General features: G+C 46.9%; 1 protein-coding gene across 7 annotated transcripts in view; it reads left to right on the top strand.

Moving 5' to 3' along the window:
* AGAP1 (ArfGAP with GTPase domain, ankyrin repeat and PH domain 1) overlaps positions 1-16,659 on the top strand; it is a 315,136-nt gene that overhangs the window by 277,193 nt on the left and 21,284 nt on the right. For all 7 annotated transcript variants that reach the window (XM_084209327.1, XM_084209325.1, XM_084209324.1 and 4 more), the window contains one exon: positions 2,918-3,140. In XM_084209327.1, coding sequence (XP_084065453.1) covers positions 2,918-3,140 — 223 coding nt within the window. The remainder of the gene's footprint in view (positions 1-2,917; positions 3,141-16,659) is intronic.

Genomic DNA, 16,659 nt, shown 5'->3' with positions numbered 1-16,659 from the left:
TTAGGAGCTGGAGTTTATGCCCAGGATCTGATTTCCTGTTTCAAAAGGAAACTGGTGTTGCCTTTTCCCAAGGCAGCAGAGTCCCAGTGCTGACTCTGTCTGGAAAAGCCGCCCAGGGTGATCCAATAGTTCAGGCAAACCCAGGTGAATTCTGGATTTTGGCTCACCAGAGGATGAATAGCAGTCACCTCTTCTCAGATACCTGGGGAACGTGGAACCTCAGGTCTCTGCTGTTGGAAAATAAAATAGGGAGAGTTTAAAAACACGGGTTCTCGTCATGAGTTTTCCATTCCACGAGTCTGATCACATGCTCTGGTGTATTTTGTGTTTGAGAGCCAAACACTGAGATAATAATTTGGACAGCCTTGTCCTACCCATCACAAAATTCAGTTTTTCATGCAGAATAGGAAAAAAAAAATAAAAGAATAGGAGAGCTGCAAACTTTTCTCCCCCTTCTGCTGCAACTGGAGATGCCTTCACCCCTGCTTCTTCTTTCCCTGGCTCTTCTGCTCCTCCTTCCAGCAATCTCTTCTGCTCAGCCCAGGCATGTCTCACAGCTGCTGACCTCAGGAAGGTTCAGCCTTTCATCAGGATCCAAAGGGATGAAGGAGACAGTGGGGAGGGGTTATTCTCCTAAGAGGAGCTCACCTCCAAATGCTGAAGCTGATTGAGGTGAGAGCCAGAGTGGGGAAGAGTTTTTCCGGGAAGGAGTGAGCAGAGCATTTTTGAGGCTATGAACAGCTGAAAATTGTCATTCAGTGGTGCTAAAAAGCTCCTTTTTTGTTGGATCAATTCTAAGTAAAGCACCTCTAGCTGCACTGAGTGGGCTTTGTCTTCCTTTTGCTGTCAAACCTTGATGCCCACACCTGCCACGTGCTCGGGAGCATCCCCCAATTCAGAGTTTCTCTTACCATCTGCAGGAAAAGGGAGCTGGGTTTGGATCATCTCTAAAGTAAAAAAACCCAACCTTGAGTAGTTACAGCTTTCTAACCACCTGTGGTGTGAATTGGTGATAATAATTTTCATTTCTGTGAGGAGCTCAGCCCTTGCTTTGCCTCCTTTGCCACTTTCCCACCCAGCTCTGTGCTGTAAGGTTGTTGAAATAATATCTGAAAATAATATCTTGCTAAAATTTTGTGGAACCTCCTGGTTGTTGTTTTGGAGGACTCCTTCAGTCCTAGCAGTGCTGGCAACTGAGAGGCTCTTCCAACCCAAACCATTCTGTGGTGCTCTGAAGTAGGGGAATATTTAAAGGATTCGTTCAGCTCCACATGTGCTTCAAGTAAAGCGGTGTTTGGGAGGGAGGTCAGGTCCTTAACTCCTTAACTGGCAGAATAATTTGAATAATGTGAGTTGGTATTCCACTCTGGGTTCCTGCCTCTCAGAGCTCATTGCACTGTGGATTTTTGTGAGGAAAACCCTGGCCTTTGCAGGTCAGGGGTTTCATCCGAGTCACAGTTTGCAAATTTCAAATTACTACATGCTGTGTTCAAATTTATACCAACAAACTGAGATTTTGGGGGGTTTTTAGTGGGTTTCAGATGCACCACTGGTTCCCCCACTGGGAAAACAACAGTGGAGGCTTCATAAGTGAAAAACTATGGAATTTAAGGAGTTTGTTGTAGTTGTTGTACCAAAAGCTTGGAAAGCATGGCAGGAGTTTTGTCTCACCTGATTTTTTGGAGATCTGAAATGCTGTATATCTATAATGTGAATATTAAATATGTATAATATAGGACTTGGTATGGACAAGAACTTTTAAACATAAGATGTGCTTTTCTGCTCAAGTGGAATAAGATGGAGGATTTCTCTTCTTGGTTGCATTGTTAGATTTCAATGGACTGGTTGAAAAATGTCAGCAATGCCTTCAGTGAAATGTGTGACTTCACAATTAAAATTATGAGCTTTCCTTTCCTATTTTTTGTCCAAATATGACATGGGAAAGAACTAGAAAATGTTTTGTTTCCACACAGTTTGGCTGCTCAGAAATAGCTTTTCAGTTGTGGGTTACACAAAGTCGAGTCGAGTCTTTGGATGAATTTTTCACGACAGAAGGAAACTCTGGAAATTCATTTTCTGTCAGCTCCAAATTTTGTGTAGATAGGAACAAGAATTGCCTGCCCTCTTAATTAATCCTCATTTTCCTGCATGGCATTTGGGGTAGTTCTTTGGGATGCACAGAGTGAGGCATGAAGAAAAGATCTGACAGCAGGGGGTTAGAAAAAAACCAACCAAATTTCCTCTCGTGTCTCTTCAGTTGCATTTGTTAGGGTGAATGTTGAAGGCAATCCACACAAATCTAGATTTAAATCACACAGGACAGTGGCAAAAGAGCTTTTGACCAGTGTCACCCTGTGTGGGGTTGTTTTGGGGGGGGTGCAATCCTCCTCGCTCGTGTCCTGGAACCAGGGCTGTTCCAGGTGGGACCTTTCCACCTTGGTGTTTATCTCCCTGATGCTGGAGATGGAAGAAGAGTCAGATGGAAGAGCCACACGTAGCTGCTGGTGTGTGTGGTTGTTGAGGGAGTTAGCATGAGATAATTGTTTCTAGGCTCTGGTTTTTTCTCCTTTTTCCCTTTCAGCTGACTGCGAGCAGCTCTGGGTTCCCAGGGGGGGCCTTTCTTCACTGCTCCATCATCCTTTACCCATCACCATGGTTATACTGCCCCTGTCTCTCCTTTCCCCTCTAATTCATTGGGTTTTTTTGGCTGGAGGTGGAGTGATGCATCCCTTGAGACACCACATTTCATTTTTCTGTACTCCTTGAAGGGTCGGCATCTCCGCTGACCCTGGAAGACCCTCCCAGCTGCTCTTTAGGACGAGATCCCCCCGGAACCAAAACCTGCATGCACAAACAGCAGCTGGGAAGTTCTGTGTGCTGTTCCTTTGTCCTGACTGCTGTGTCCCTTGCCCTGCAGACCCCGACTGGGCCAGCCTCAACCTGGGAGCCCTCATCTGCATCGAATGCTCAGGGATCCACCGCAACCTCGGCACGCACCTGTCCCGGGTGCGCTCCCTGGACCTGGACGACTGGCCCATCGAGCTCATCAAGGTGATGTCAGCCATTGGCAACGAGCTGGCCAACAGTGTGTGGGAGGAGAACAGCCAGGGCCACGTGAAGCCTTGCCCAGACTCCACCAGGTGGGTTCTTGCTCGCCGCGCCTCGCCCGGCGCGCGCCGCCGCCGCCGCTTCGGAGCTCTCCTTCGTGGGGAAGGCATGGTTTATAACCTCCCGTTGTTTATAACCTCACACTGCTCATAACCTCACACTGTTCATAACCTCACATTGCTCATAACCTCCCTGTGTGCCCAGGGGAGAACCTGTGTCCAAGTGGGAGGTGGCAAAAGTTGAGTGACCTGGTTGATTTCTCGCTCCTGCGAAGGTTTGTTCGGCAGCCCTGTGGTTTTTCTGTTCATGGGAGATGGAAGCCTCCCACCTGCTTCTTCCTCCATCCAAATTATCCTGGCATGTGCTCCTTTGTCTCTCTCTCCTCTGCCTCTTGGGCTGTCAGTTTGTCATTAACAGTCTCCCTTCAGAGTTTCAGGGGATTTGTAGCTGCCTGTCAGGTCCTGGGTTCTGCTCGAGGGTGTTCAAAGTCCTGCTCGCCGTGTGTGGTGTTTTCAGGGTCTCCCATAGCGAGAAAGAATGAACCTGACTCCATGTTCTTAGAAGGCTAATTTATTATTTTATTATATTATATAAAGGAATGCTATACTAAAACTATACTAAAGAATAGAGAAAGGATACAGACAGAAGGCTAAAAAGACAAGAACGAAAAGCTCGTGACTCTCCAGAGTCTGACACAGCCTGATCCTGATTGGTCATTAAATAAAAACAATTCACATGTTGGATAAACAATCTCCAACCACACTCCAAAGCAGCAAAACACAGGAGAAGCAAATGAGATAATATTGTTTTCATTTTTCTCTGAGGCTTCTCAGCTTCCCAGGAGAAGAAATCCTGGCAAAGGGATTTTTCCAGAAAATGTGATGGTGACAGCCATGGACTTGTTGACTTTTTTTTGTGTGTGATTTATGTGAAGCCATGAGCTGCTGGGAGGGTGTCTCCTTTGAGAACAGCTCTTTACCTACCTCTCCTAGCTCCACATAGTGAAAATCTTCCTGTGAGCTGTTGTCCTACCTGAAACTGGGGGGTTTTATGCTGAGTTAATCTGGTTGGTGTCAAAAGACAGATGTTTTGAGAATCCTTTTTCCAGGTGGAAGGATCACTGTGCCTGGGCCAGCTCTTGCAGCAGAGGGCTGGGTTTTTGCTGTGGTGTGTAATAAAGTCAACTGTTCCTTCTTGCATTATTTCGTTAGCCCTGAAAAATGAATTTGTGGTGCCACCTTTGGTTCATCCTCGAGAATGAAGGCACTGCATTAATCAGGCTGCTCAGACGAATGGCTGTGCATCTCAGGGAGCCCCAAGGAGAGGTTCTGTTCAGGCAGGAATGGCATGGCTGCCCTGTGCCTGTGTACTGCTGGGCACAGTGACTTCATCAAGCAGATTGAAATGAACTTTCAGTGCAGAGGTTTTATATTCTTGCACCTCACAGAGATATGTTGCTCCTTACTGCTGAGGTGAGTGGTTCTAAAAAAAAAGAAAAATCACATTATTTCAGTAGTCATGCAATAATCATCTTAAAAAAATCTAAAATCCATGTGATGAAAAGAGCACCATCCATTTCAATTAATAATTCGCTCAGGATTGAATTTTACTTCTAGAAAATCAACTTTTTTCTCTTAGTATTTCATACACAGGGCTTATTTTAATTCTCCCACTTTGTTTCTGTGCATCTTCATGGCTATATTCAGCTGATTCTGATTGTCACTGATATCACTGCGCTCTCTCTCCTGCACTGCAACATTTTTGGACAAAAACATTCATTTTATAGATAGGATTTTCTAGCTCTGTGTCCAGGTTCACGCTTATGTGATGGAAGAGGTGCTAGAAAAAGCAGGATTAGGAGGATGTGGAAATTTTCCCACAAAGCAATTGCAGTCTTGCTTTGCTGCTCCCATTCCTCTGCTGTTTGCAGCAGGGACTGAAATGCAATTTTTTGCATAAATACCAGAGAGTTCTGCTTTTCCCAAGTGTGTGCCTGCTTTTGTGCTTCCCTTTGGTCTCTGCCAGCATCACAACCCTTCTTTCCAAGCTGTGGTGAGAAAATAAATTCAAGTTCTTCAGGTAGAGGTTCTGGTGTCCATATTCTCATGAGGAATTCTGTTGGAAGCAGCTGAAATGGCCCTGAAAGGAGGGTTAAATAAACCTTTGGTTGTTGTGGAGGGACTGAAGAGAGAAGAGGCAACTCCAGGAGAGCTGGAGGGGGACTTTGGAGAAGGGCATGGAATGACAGGACACAGGGAATGGTTCCCACTGCATGGATGGGATACTGGGAATTGGGAATTGTTCCCTGGCAGGGTGGCCAGAGCAGCTGGGGCTGCCCCTGGATCCCTGGCAGTGCCCAAGGCCAGGTTGGAGCAGCCTGGGATAGTGGGAGGTGTCCCTGACATGGCAGGGGTGGCACTGGGTGGGCTTTGGGGTCCCTTCCAGCCCAAACCATTCTGGGACTCTGATTCTGTGATGGATCCTCAACAGACACTTTTAGAGGGGATCAGGTGGGTTTCACCTTTTCATGTCGTGTCTTTCTCTTGGGGATGAAGCCATCAGTGGAAACCCACAGATTTCTAGGGACACACACACAAAAAAATAAAAGTAATGAGCTGCTCCACAAATACTGAGTTGTTGGGCTGGGAGGCTCAAGGAGTGCTCACAGGCTGGACTAAAAGGAACCTGAAAGTCTCGATGTGGCTTTCCAAGCAGTCCTTCAGCCTGGGAGAGGCTGGCACTGATCCCTGTGTCCTTGCAGTGGCATCCTGTGTGTTTCTGTGGAGCAGAGGGAAGGGGGAGGGGTTCCTGGAGGTGGTTTTTGACAGGAGGAATTGCCAAATGGCCACTCTAGGTCATGGCATTCAAAAATAAGGTACCAAATTCGAGACCTTATCATGGCCGGCACCTTCCTCCCGAGGGACAGCTCCACTCTCTGCTCCCTGTGACAGGGACAGCACCTGAGGGAATGGCTGGAGCTGTGTCAGGGCAGGGTCAGGTGGGAGATCAGGAAAAGGTTCTTCCCCAGAGGGTGCTGGGGCATTGCCCAGGCTCCCCAGGGAATGGGCACAGCCCCAGGCTGACAGAGCCCAAGGAGCATTTGGACAATGCTCCAGGGTGGGAATGTTGGGGTGCCTGGGCAGGGCCAGGGCTTGGGCTCCATGATCCTTGCAGGTCCCTCCCACTCAGGATATTCTGTGATTTCACTCCATGTGAAATGCTGCTGTCCTCTTCTAGCCCACTCAAGTGCACTTCAGATTCTCCATCCAGGCAAATCATGGGAACAGATAAACCTGGGCACTTCCTTTGAAGGCCAGAGGGGTTCTGAGCTGGGAGGGTGTGTTAAATCAGAGCCTGGGAGCTCTTCAGCAAAAGGCATTACCCCTCCTGCACTGCTCAGGAATACTGCCCAGCTCTGACCTCTAGTATTGACATTTTCCAGGTCACACCCACCTGCAGAGGCAAGCAGCCTGCTCTGGAGGAAGGTGTCCCATGGCAGGGGTGGGATGAGATGGGCTGCAGGGCCCATCTGGAATTGTTCAGGCAGATCCCCAGGTTGTTCAGTGTCCCTGTCAGTGAGAAGCAGGATGGCTCTGGCACTGGACTGGAAGGCTTTGGGGCTGTGCTGGGATCCCCAGGGAGGCGGCACGAGGCAGGGCTGAGGGTGTTCTGGTATTTCGGGAGGAAGGGGGAGCGAGCGCGAGCGCGGAAAGCTGGGGAAACGGCGGAGAACCCGAACCCTGGAGTGTGAGAGGGAGCAGGGAGCAGCTGGCCCGAGCTGTGGTGTCTGTGGGTCCCTGATTAGGGCAGTAATTGGTTCCAGCAATTACCAGCAGCCCCGAGAAGGCCGCTCCAACCTGGGGAGGGAGGCCTGTGACAAATTGGAGCTGACTGCTGCTGAAGGAGTATCGACTTCCCATTCCTAAACAGGGGCATCATTAGTCAAGAAAAGCATCTTTTAATTACTCCCAGGAAGAAAAAAAAAAAAAAAAGAAAAAGAGCAAAAAAAAGGAAAAAGATCTTTGGGTATGGATCCTGCAACAACTGCCAGGGGTTTTTTTTCCAAGTGTATTCAATATGAAATTTATTGTCTCTGAGGGGAGGGGGCGAGCAGGGGGAGCTTGCCTGCAGTCCCTCCTTGGGTAATGCGGGTTTAATTTGGAGTGAGAAGTCAAATTAGAGTAAATCAATGTTGCAACAATTAACTGGGGCTGGGGATGGGATCAGGATTTTCCCTCTAATTGCTATTGATACTGTTTAAGCACACTCTCACAACGCTGCTTTGGAGTGCTGCAGCCCTGGAGGAGCCCTGTGGGGCTGAGCAGCTCCGTGGAGGAATGCTGGAGATGTGGGGAAGCCAGCTTGGGAATTCTTTGCCTATTGCACTGGGGTGTCCATCTCCTGCCAGATATTTCACTTTTTCTGGACACACCTCACTTGTTTTGCTTTGTCCTCGTGCTCATGTGGGTTCTGCTTTGCAGACTCATTTGACTTCCCAAGGTGGTGTTGGCCTTTCCCAAGGGAGACAAGCTGCCCCCATCTCTGTCTCCCTGGGCCTCTTGGGGTGGCTGTGCCACCTCCACCAGCTGGAACTTGCCAGGCGAGCTGAGGGAAGGCAGGCTCATGTCCAGGTACTATCCCAGCCACGCTTCTTGTTCTGCTGCTCACCATTCCAGCATCTTCTTGAGAATACTCACCAGCAGGTGGAATGTCCATCTCCAGTAAAACTCTGGTTTTGAGTTGAGGGGTGAGTGGGTTGCAGAGTTGGAAGCTCTGGAGCTGGGGCTTGGAGCAGCAGCTGTGCTCATCTCTGTTTGCTCATCCTGGGTACCACAGGTTCCAGGGCCATCCAGCACTGGCTGAGCTGGGAATGACTCTCACCTTCCAAGGGAAGACCCACTTTGATCCTTGCTCATAATGGTGTCAGGGACAGCATTTTGCAGCTGCACTGCATTGAGCTGAGTTTTACAGTCCTGCACCAAAGCCTGCCTTGTGCTGCTCACAGGAGAGCGGCCGTGACGCCGAGCTGCTCGCTGGGAGTGACTTGGCTGAAAAACACCAAAACAGAAAATAAAAACCCGTGCCTTCTGTGAAAATATTCATCCTTGGTAAAAGAATTGATTCTTCATCACAGGTGAAGGGTGAGCCCGGGGAAAGGGAGCGCTTCAGAGCCCTCTGTCGCATCCTGGCTCTTGCAGGGCTGCTGTGTTCCACCCCTCCCTCAGCCCCTTTTGGCAGCAGTTTGTGGTGCTGCTGCTCCTGGTTCCTGGCAGAGGGAATGGATGGGGCCTGGGGGAGCACAGGTACCTCTCTGCCCGTGAGTATCAGCTCTGCTCCGTGGCAGATCTCGGCCTGATGAGGTCAGTGTTTTGTGCCTTTTCGGTGCTCTTCCACGCCTGACACCTTTCCAGTTCCAGGGCTGGGGGAAGGGGGTTTTTAAAAATAAATTAAAAAAAAAAAGAAAGAAAGAAGAAGGAAAAAAAAAAAAAAAAGATTTTATTGTGAAGGGCTGACCAGAACCCATCTGCAGTTGGGTGGCATCTGCTCCCCACATGTCACTTCCCTCATTAACAAGCAATTGAATTAATTAAATGCTACTCAGAACACGCATAACAAGCTACCGGCAGTGTCCAAATTAGCACTGATAATCAAGGATGATTTCCTTTATTATCCTGCTAAGTGGTGTGCAGGCTCTGATCTCCCTGTCTGCCCTCATCTATTTACATACCCCCAGCTTCTGCCTTTAGAAGCTGAGGTTATCTTACCTAGTTAATTTGCCACGATCACCAAGCATGGCGGATTGATATTCCTGCCTCTGCTGAAGCTAACCCCCTCCTTTCTCCCCCTTTTCCTTCCTCCCCAAGCCTGGTCCTTTGTATCTCAAGCTCACTGATAAATTAAAAGCCACCCCTGTGGTCTCTCAAGTGAGTAATAGAGGCAGAAATTTCATTTTGCAACTGGCTGATTTAATGATCCAAAGGGTAATTAATGGCCTGATTATCTTAATGTTAAATATGTCCGGCAGCAATTACTGTGACCTCCCGCTTGTCAAGGTCCAGGCTATGCTCTTCTTTCAATTAAGTTCTCTGGGGCTTAATGGTATGAATAAACTCCTCTGATTCTATCATTCCGGACTCGGAGATTTAAGCGAGCTGGGGGCTCGTTTGGAGTTTTAATCAGCCCGTCTTCTACTTGAGCGATCAGAGTTAACAATTATAACAAGGACAGTTTAACTTTCTTTCTTTCTATCCCCCCCCCCCTCCCTTTTCCACTTCTTTATATATTTTTTTTATTATTATTATTTTTTTTCCTGAAGCGCTCGGAGGGGATTTTGTTGGCGGCGGCAGCAGCGGCAAAGCCGGGCCAGTCTCTCCCGATATAAATTATCATGTGAATGCCGCTGTTTTTCCATTTGACAGGCTTAATTAATTGGCAGGAGAGCCCGAAAATGACAGTGCCACTAATTGCAACTCGGAGCCCATCTCTGTCACCGCGTGCCGTGCTTGTCAGCGGCCGTGCCCCGCTCCGGACTCTGTTGACGTTTCCCATTCCGGTTTTCACATCTCGTCTGGAGGGGAACGTGATGGGATGTGATAGCCCAAGATGTGCCTTTGGCTCTCAGCCCCCGTGTGCGAGGATGACATTTGCTGCCAATAAAGTTTAGACAGCTGGGCTGCTGCCGGCCCAACAGCTGCTCGGGGAGCGCTGGTTAGGCTTGAGCTTTGGCTTAAGGTTTGGTTTAAGGTTTGGCTTAATCCAGCTTGGACTTGGGCGTCAGTAAAAACTCCCTCCTGCTCTTCCTGGTGGCTGAACTCTAGTGAGCAGCACAACTCCCAGCGAGCTGTGTTTTGGACAGCAGATATTTCACGGAGATAATGAGCAGAATGGATAAATTATTAGTTACAGCGGCATCGCGTCCTCAAACGCAGACAGAAATGCAGAGGCTGATTCACTGCTGCCAGGAAACTCTGGGACACAGCTGGAGGAGTGAACCCTTCGTGTGCTTCCACATTGGGCTGGTTTGCAATTACATTGAAGCAAAAAAAAAAAAAAATAAATAGTCACTCAGCAGTAGCTTCCAGGAAAAGCATCTGACAGGAAGAGCTAAGTGAGGTGAGTGAGCATCAGCTTGGGTGGCTGCTGCTCAGCCTTCAGCCTTTTGGAGGCCTTGGAAGCTCAAATGCACTACTCCAGAGATGAAAGGTGGTAGCAGTAGTAGTGATATTGTGTTTTATTGTCCTTGCAGCTGCTTGGCAGCCCTTGTCACCCAGGAGCTGATCCGGTGAAACACCGGTGCCTGCACGGCAGCCTGGGAGATGCCTGGATGATTAAAAATCAAAACAAAACAACCACAACACCCTCGACCCTGCTTGTCCAAGTTAATGAGTGCTTTAGATGAAATGCTCCCTGGCTCAGCTGTACCTTTCCTGTGTGCAAAGCTGCCTCTGATAAAAGCTCAGCCTCTGGGTAAACAGGAGCCTGGTTTGCAATAATTATTACAATTGTTATTTTCCTCCTTGGTGGCGCTGAAAGAGAAACCTGAAAAGGAAGTGCTGCTGTCTCCTTCTGCAGGTTAGCAAAGCATTTATTAAAGAGCCACAGTGCTGTTCCTTCTTTGCAGTCTGAATAGCATCAGTAGCACTTCACTGAGTCCCTGGAAGTGTCTGAGACAAGGCTGGACAGGGCTTGGAGCAACAGTCAGCTCCAGGTACCTTTATTCTGGTGAGATTCTTGACAAATTTGGAATCTCCTTCTTTGTGGATTTGCCTGCCATGCTGCAAAATACCACGTTAAGCTGAAATTTCCTAGGAAAAAACTGATGAGCTGTTAAACTTGGAGAAATCTAGGATTTGAGTTCAGGACTCAAACAAGGGGGATTTTTTTGGGGAGCAGGGTGTCTGTAAGTTGATAATCAGCAATAGAAAAAGGTGAGTTTTGTTTGGTTTTTGTTTTGCTTTTTGTTTTGATTTGGTTTTTTGTTTGCTGGAATAAGAACCCATCAGGTGGGTGGGTGAGTACCTGTCTTGAAGGTCTCAAAACCATGTAGAATCTTGACTTCAAGCTCAATTTTCTCTTTAGATACAGACTGATTATTTCTCTTTTTGTGTTGGCTGTCTCCCAAACACCTACCAGACTAGACAGATTTGAAGACCAATGTGTTTTCCATGTACTTCACTTGGTCTCCTTGGCCAAAAGCCACTTGAAAAGGTCAACTCAGAGCTCACTAACAGAGAGAAAACCACATCACTGTGTTTATTAGAAACTGCTCAGGCCAGTGTGGAACTACAGCAGAGGAATGGAAGGGCTAATCAGAACAAAATTTTAATTTCAGATGGGGGAAAAATGGATGGTGAATTCATAACTCGAGGGGAAACAACAGGCTGGTGGCCAGGGTCACTGAAAAGGAGTCAGCTGGAAACCACTGTGGGACAGTTTTTCCTCAGAAAATTCCTTGGTGTCATTAGCAGTGGAATGAAATCGCACACCACACGTGTGGATGCACATATCTGCTGCTCCACAGCACCCAAGGAATACGTATGGGGAGTTTCATCTCAAATATGGCAAGCTAAAAGCAACTGGAAAATGAAGTTTGCTGTCTGAAGCATTGGGCAGAGGTTCTTTTCCACCAGTTACTCACCAGTTACTTCTTAAAGGAAAAGCATTGGACACTTGTTTGTTCTGGAAATTCAGCTGTTTGCAAGGCTGAAACTTACAATAATAGTAAACCATTTAACAATAGAAAACATGTAATTAAAAAAAAATGTTAATAAAAAGCAAGTAATAATAGTAAAGCTGTTGAGTTAAAAAACATGTTAATAAAAAACATGTCATGATAGTAGAGTTTAAAAATGGCCAATGCCAAGCATCAGCTATTATGGGGTGCCCAGGTCAGGTCCAAAGGCTCACCTGTGAGCATTTTGGGAAGTACTGGGAGTCGAGCGCTCGAGGAAACATCACACCCAGCAGATTGGAAAACACCTGTTCTGTTAGAAAGAAATCTTCTGCAAAATATTGCCTTTTTATTTGCAGCTTTTCTGTGTGGTTGAGGTTTCACCTGTTCCTTTCATTCCTCCTGCCCTGAGGTCCCAGCACATGAGGGCTCCCCCAGGCACTTGCACCAAACAGAATTCCAGTTGCTTTCTGGGCTAAAGCCAGTTTGGTCCTGGTTTGTGCTGGGGGAGCTTTGCTGGGTAAATCCCTTCTGCATTTTCTGCTGTTAAAGAGGCACACAAACTAGCTGTGGGTAAATCTGAGGAGAGGGAGGGTGGGAGGTGCTCCCCAGGGTTCTCCTCCACGCGTGGGGTGTCACGGGAAGGTCGTGACACGAGCTCTCCGGTGATGGTGGTTGTGTCCCTCCCGTGCTTTTTGCCTCTTCCAGCCATTTGGATGGATCTGCTCCAGCTCCTGGGCCAGCAGAGCGTGGCTGAAGGCAGTGGTGGGATGCTTTGAAGGCAGGCAGTGCCTGTCTGTGCTCCTGGTGGCTCTGCTGGCCGGTGACACGAGGCACAGAGGCAGCAGCATCCCCTCGCTTTGGTCCTGCCTACAGAACCCGCAGGGCTCCCTAACAGTAACTGTGACCAACTTTCTTTTGTGCTTTTTTCCCTTTTTTCCCCCCTTTGTTTAAGACTGAGCTTTGTTTCTGGCTCTGCAGGAAGCTGGTAGCCTATGGCAAGGGACTGGGGAGATAAGACTTCAGTAAGATAACTAAATGAAAAGGGCAGCAGTGAAAAGATGGTGCTGGCTTTTGACTGGACTGAAACTTGATATACACAGCAGCCAAATGCAGGTTCCCCACAGCTCTCAAATATTCTCTGTTCATCTGGGATCGTGCTCTTCCAGCTGCATTTTTCCATGTGTGGGTGCTGGAGTGGGGGGCAGCAGCAAAGCCCCAGCAGAAATGAGTGTCCAGAAGAAACCAGAGCAGCTGGAAATGTGCTGAGCACGGGTGAGGAATGAGAGGGAGATGCAATCCCTCCCTGTGCCCATTAAGCAGATTGTGCAGACAGAGCAAAGTCCTGTGGCTGAGGCATTTTCTGTGTGAGAATTTGGGGAGCGAGGAGGAGCCGTGTCCTGGTAATTGGTGAGCCTCAAAGGTGTGCATGGGCCCAGCTTCAAAAAACCTTCCAAAAACCTTCATGCTGCACAGATGATTATGTCATGGCCTAGAAATCTTCCTGCTAACTTCGCTTTTCCTCCAAAAGATTTGCATTTGCCTGGTTTCATCCGGGTCGGAATTTCCAAAGGGATGTTTTGATTTTATTTTCACTGCTCTGTGCAGCACCAGCCAGGCTTGGGAAGCTGAATTAAATCACAAGCCCAGGAATGCTTCTGAGGCTCCTCTGCAAGTGGAAAGAGCAGGATTTGTCACTGTGGGCTAAAACTGAAAGCTGTCTGATGAAAAGATGGTATTCAGAAATTGGCTTTTTTACTTGTTCATCTCAAGAAGCCAAAATTTGCAGCTTTAATCCTTTGCTGGTGACGTTTGTGTGCTCTTGCCTGAGCCTTTCCAGACCAGGTCTGCTTTGGCCACTTGTCCTCCCACAGCTCAGACCAGTCCCAAATGGATTCCTGAGTTTGCTTGGGTTCACCTGTTGCATTCAGGCAGAAAGCTGGAAAATAAAAAACCAGCTACAGAAAAGAATCAGGATTACTTGTTCAGACTTTTGGTCAAGGAGAAAAGTTAAAATATTATTCTTTAAAACTATATTATTGTTATTTAAAATAGTGTTTAAAATAAATGTTATTATTTGAAATGCTGCTGCAATTGCAATTTTGAGTGGTGGAACTCCAGTTTGGGTTGGTGTAGGTGCTCCCAGCTCTGCTTCCAGCTGTGGACACCATCACACAAAATTTCTTTGGAGGCTGATTAAACTCAGCAGCCACAGCACCCTTTGAAATGCAGAGGGTTTTTTTGTTAAAAATCAGTCACTCACATTTTCAATGGTTTTTTTAAGGTCGTGGTGTGTTTCACAAGGGGTGTTTGGGAGCTGTGAAGGTTTAGGGATGTGCAGGATGCATGGTAGGAATGCTCCAAGTGCAATGAGAGCTGAGAATAGCTCTTCTGACAGAGTTTTGGGGCTCCTGAAATTAATACACGTTCAAAGCTGATTTTTAGCTGGTGTTTGCTGCCACATTTGCATTTTTGTGGAGTCACACAGCTTGTTTGATACCAATGTGTGTGTTAAGATATGAAGTAAGAGGCAGAGGAGAACATGAGATGCATCAGAAGTAGAAGGGGAATAGCCTTCACCATCCAATGTGGTGTTTTGTGAGAGCAAAGTGCATTTGGCACTGGGGGGAGAGGTTTGGTTTGCATTTTTTACAGCCACACCAATAAAGGGACCTGCAGGAACCAGCCCAGCTTACAGGGCAGGCTCTCAGAGCACCTCAGAGAGTTGTGTTGTCAGCCAGGAGGGATAAAGCACATCAAAAATGAGCTGGTTTTGTGATTCCTCACATTTTCAGAAGGAAATGTGTGTTCACAATTAAATATTGTGCTGTTGCTTTTTTTGTGGAATGGTAAATTTTTATTTTTTATACTGGGGTGCCCTGTTGAGGAGGGTTTAATGGCCAAGTAGGTGCCAATATCCACAGGAGGGTTTTGGTCTGGAGCAGGAGAAGCCAGAAATTTGGTTCAGGGGATGACTCTGGTCACCAGAGAAACATATTTATCAGGTAAATATGATATGGTCAAGCATATGTTTTAAATTCATCCAAAAATTATCAAGCATATGTATAATATCCTTGATAAATTCAAGATAATGTATAAGCATATAAATAAAATGCACAAAATATGAAATACTATTATGTATGTATAGTGCACTTTACTCAACACTTAGGAAAATTGGTTTCACTGCTTTTCAAAAAAAAGGAAAATTAAATATTTCCTGGATCATGCAGTTTTTGTGAAAGAGTACATTGGACAGCAGTTTAAAGAGCATGGCAATAAATCTTGGCTCATTTTGGGATTTGAGGGGTTGCATTTCAGGCCAAAGTTTAAAAATCTGAGCTTTCTTTAAGCCAGAACTCACTGCAGTGGAAGAGGGATGAGACTCCCAGTAATCCAACATGATGCAGGAGTGAGGTGGGTCCATAACTTGCCAAAAGAGAGAATTTTGGAGAAGAATGGTAAGAAATATTTCAAGTCTGCAGTGAGTAGCAGGAGATGCTTAAGGAGGTGAATGATTTAGAGGGGGTTTGCAGGCATTTGGAGGTGATCTCTTTGGGAAAATGGGGTCTTGTAGTTCAGCAAAGTGCTCCTGAGAGAGGAGTGGGGGATGGAGGATGTAGGAGCAGGGAGGAGGTGTTTTGGTTTGGACTGGGTGTTTCTTCAGCTGTGCAGCCTTTTCCCAAGGAAAGCAGTGATTCCCACCTCTAGGAAACACAGGAGCAAGGCAGGGGATGGAATGATCTCAGTGCCTTTTGCTTTCTAGATTCACCAAAGCTCTGGTAAGGGATCTCACAGCATTCCAATTTTAAAATACTTCTTCCTGTTTCACCTTGAGTCCTCTTAGCACTGCAGAAATCAGCTGAGCTCAGGATCTAATTCCAGTGCTCTTTCCTCCCTGTCCCCTGCTCCCCTCCTGCATTGCTGGATGTCCATTTCTGTAAGTTTTCCCTTCAGAACAAACCCATCATTTTTCACCACAGGATATTTACAGCTTCAATCAGTGCCAAATTCAATTGGCTTCTGATCTCATGGCTGGAAGTTATAGATGCAGATATTATTTGCACTGTGGTTAATTATGGAGCAATCAAACTTTGGCTTTTCCACTGTAATTTCCTCTGCCAGCTAATTTAATTAATCACCCCCAGCTCAGCTCTTCCAGCTGCGACCGGCAGGGTCATTAATTAGACATGTGGTGGTAGCTCACAGACCAGTTCCTGTGAAGGGGCTGCTGCCCACTTCATCTCTGAGGGAGCTGCAGCTTTTTTTCCAAGCATCCAGGCAGGATTGGAGGTAGCTGCCAGGTTGTTGGATCCTTCAGAAGCCATTCCCAAAAAACAGACCATAAGCAAACATCAGGATTGCAGGGACTGCTGGCACTCGGCTCGCAGGGACTGGGATCAGATGCCCACCAAGATGTAATTTAAGGTCTCACCCAGCAGTTCTCATTCTGGTCTCATCCAGGAGCTAAAAAACAAATGCTCAGGAATTCTACAGAGCTCCTTCATGACTGTTGGTGTTTGTCAGATGGAAAATATTTTAATTGCCAGATCACATCAGCAATAGCAATATTTTTTCCCCCACTATAAAAGCTGTGCAAAATATCCAGCTAAGTCTGTCACATTGTTTAGATCTCAGAATAATCACTAATTCCTTTTCCTGCAGGGTGGAAGAATATTTTGCAGTAAACAAAATGGGTTGAAACAGCTTAGGAGTCTCACCCTAAGCATGATCAGCAGAGGGCAATTGATTTGGAATATGTGATGGCCCTGGAAAGTCCAAGCATTTTGCAGGGAAGGCATCAGGTCCTTGATATTTGCTCTGGCAGGATCTGTTTGGGTTGCTGGGAATACACACCCTGCCTTTGGGTTGTGCTTTGCATC

The sequence above is a fragment of the Fringilla coelebs genome, assembly GCF_963513975.1.
Source record: "Fringilla coelebs genome assembly, chromosome: 7".
Lineage (NCBI taxonomy): Eukaryota > Metazoa > Chordata > Aves > Passeriformes > Fringillidae > Fringilla > Fringilla coelebs.
This window is presented reverse-complemented; position numbering and strand designations above follow the sequence as displayed.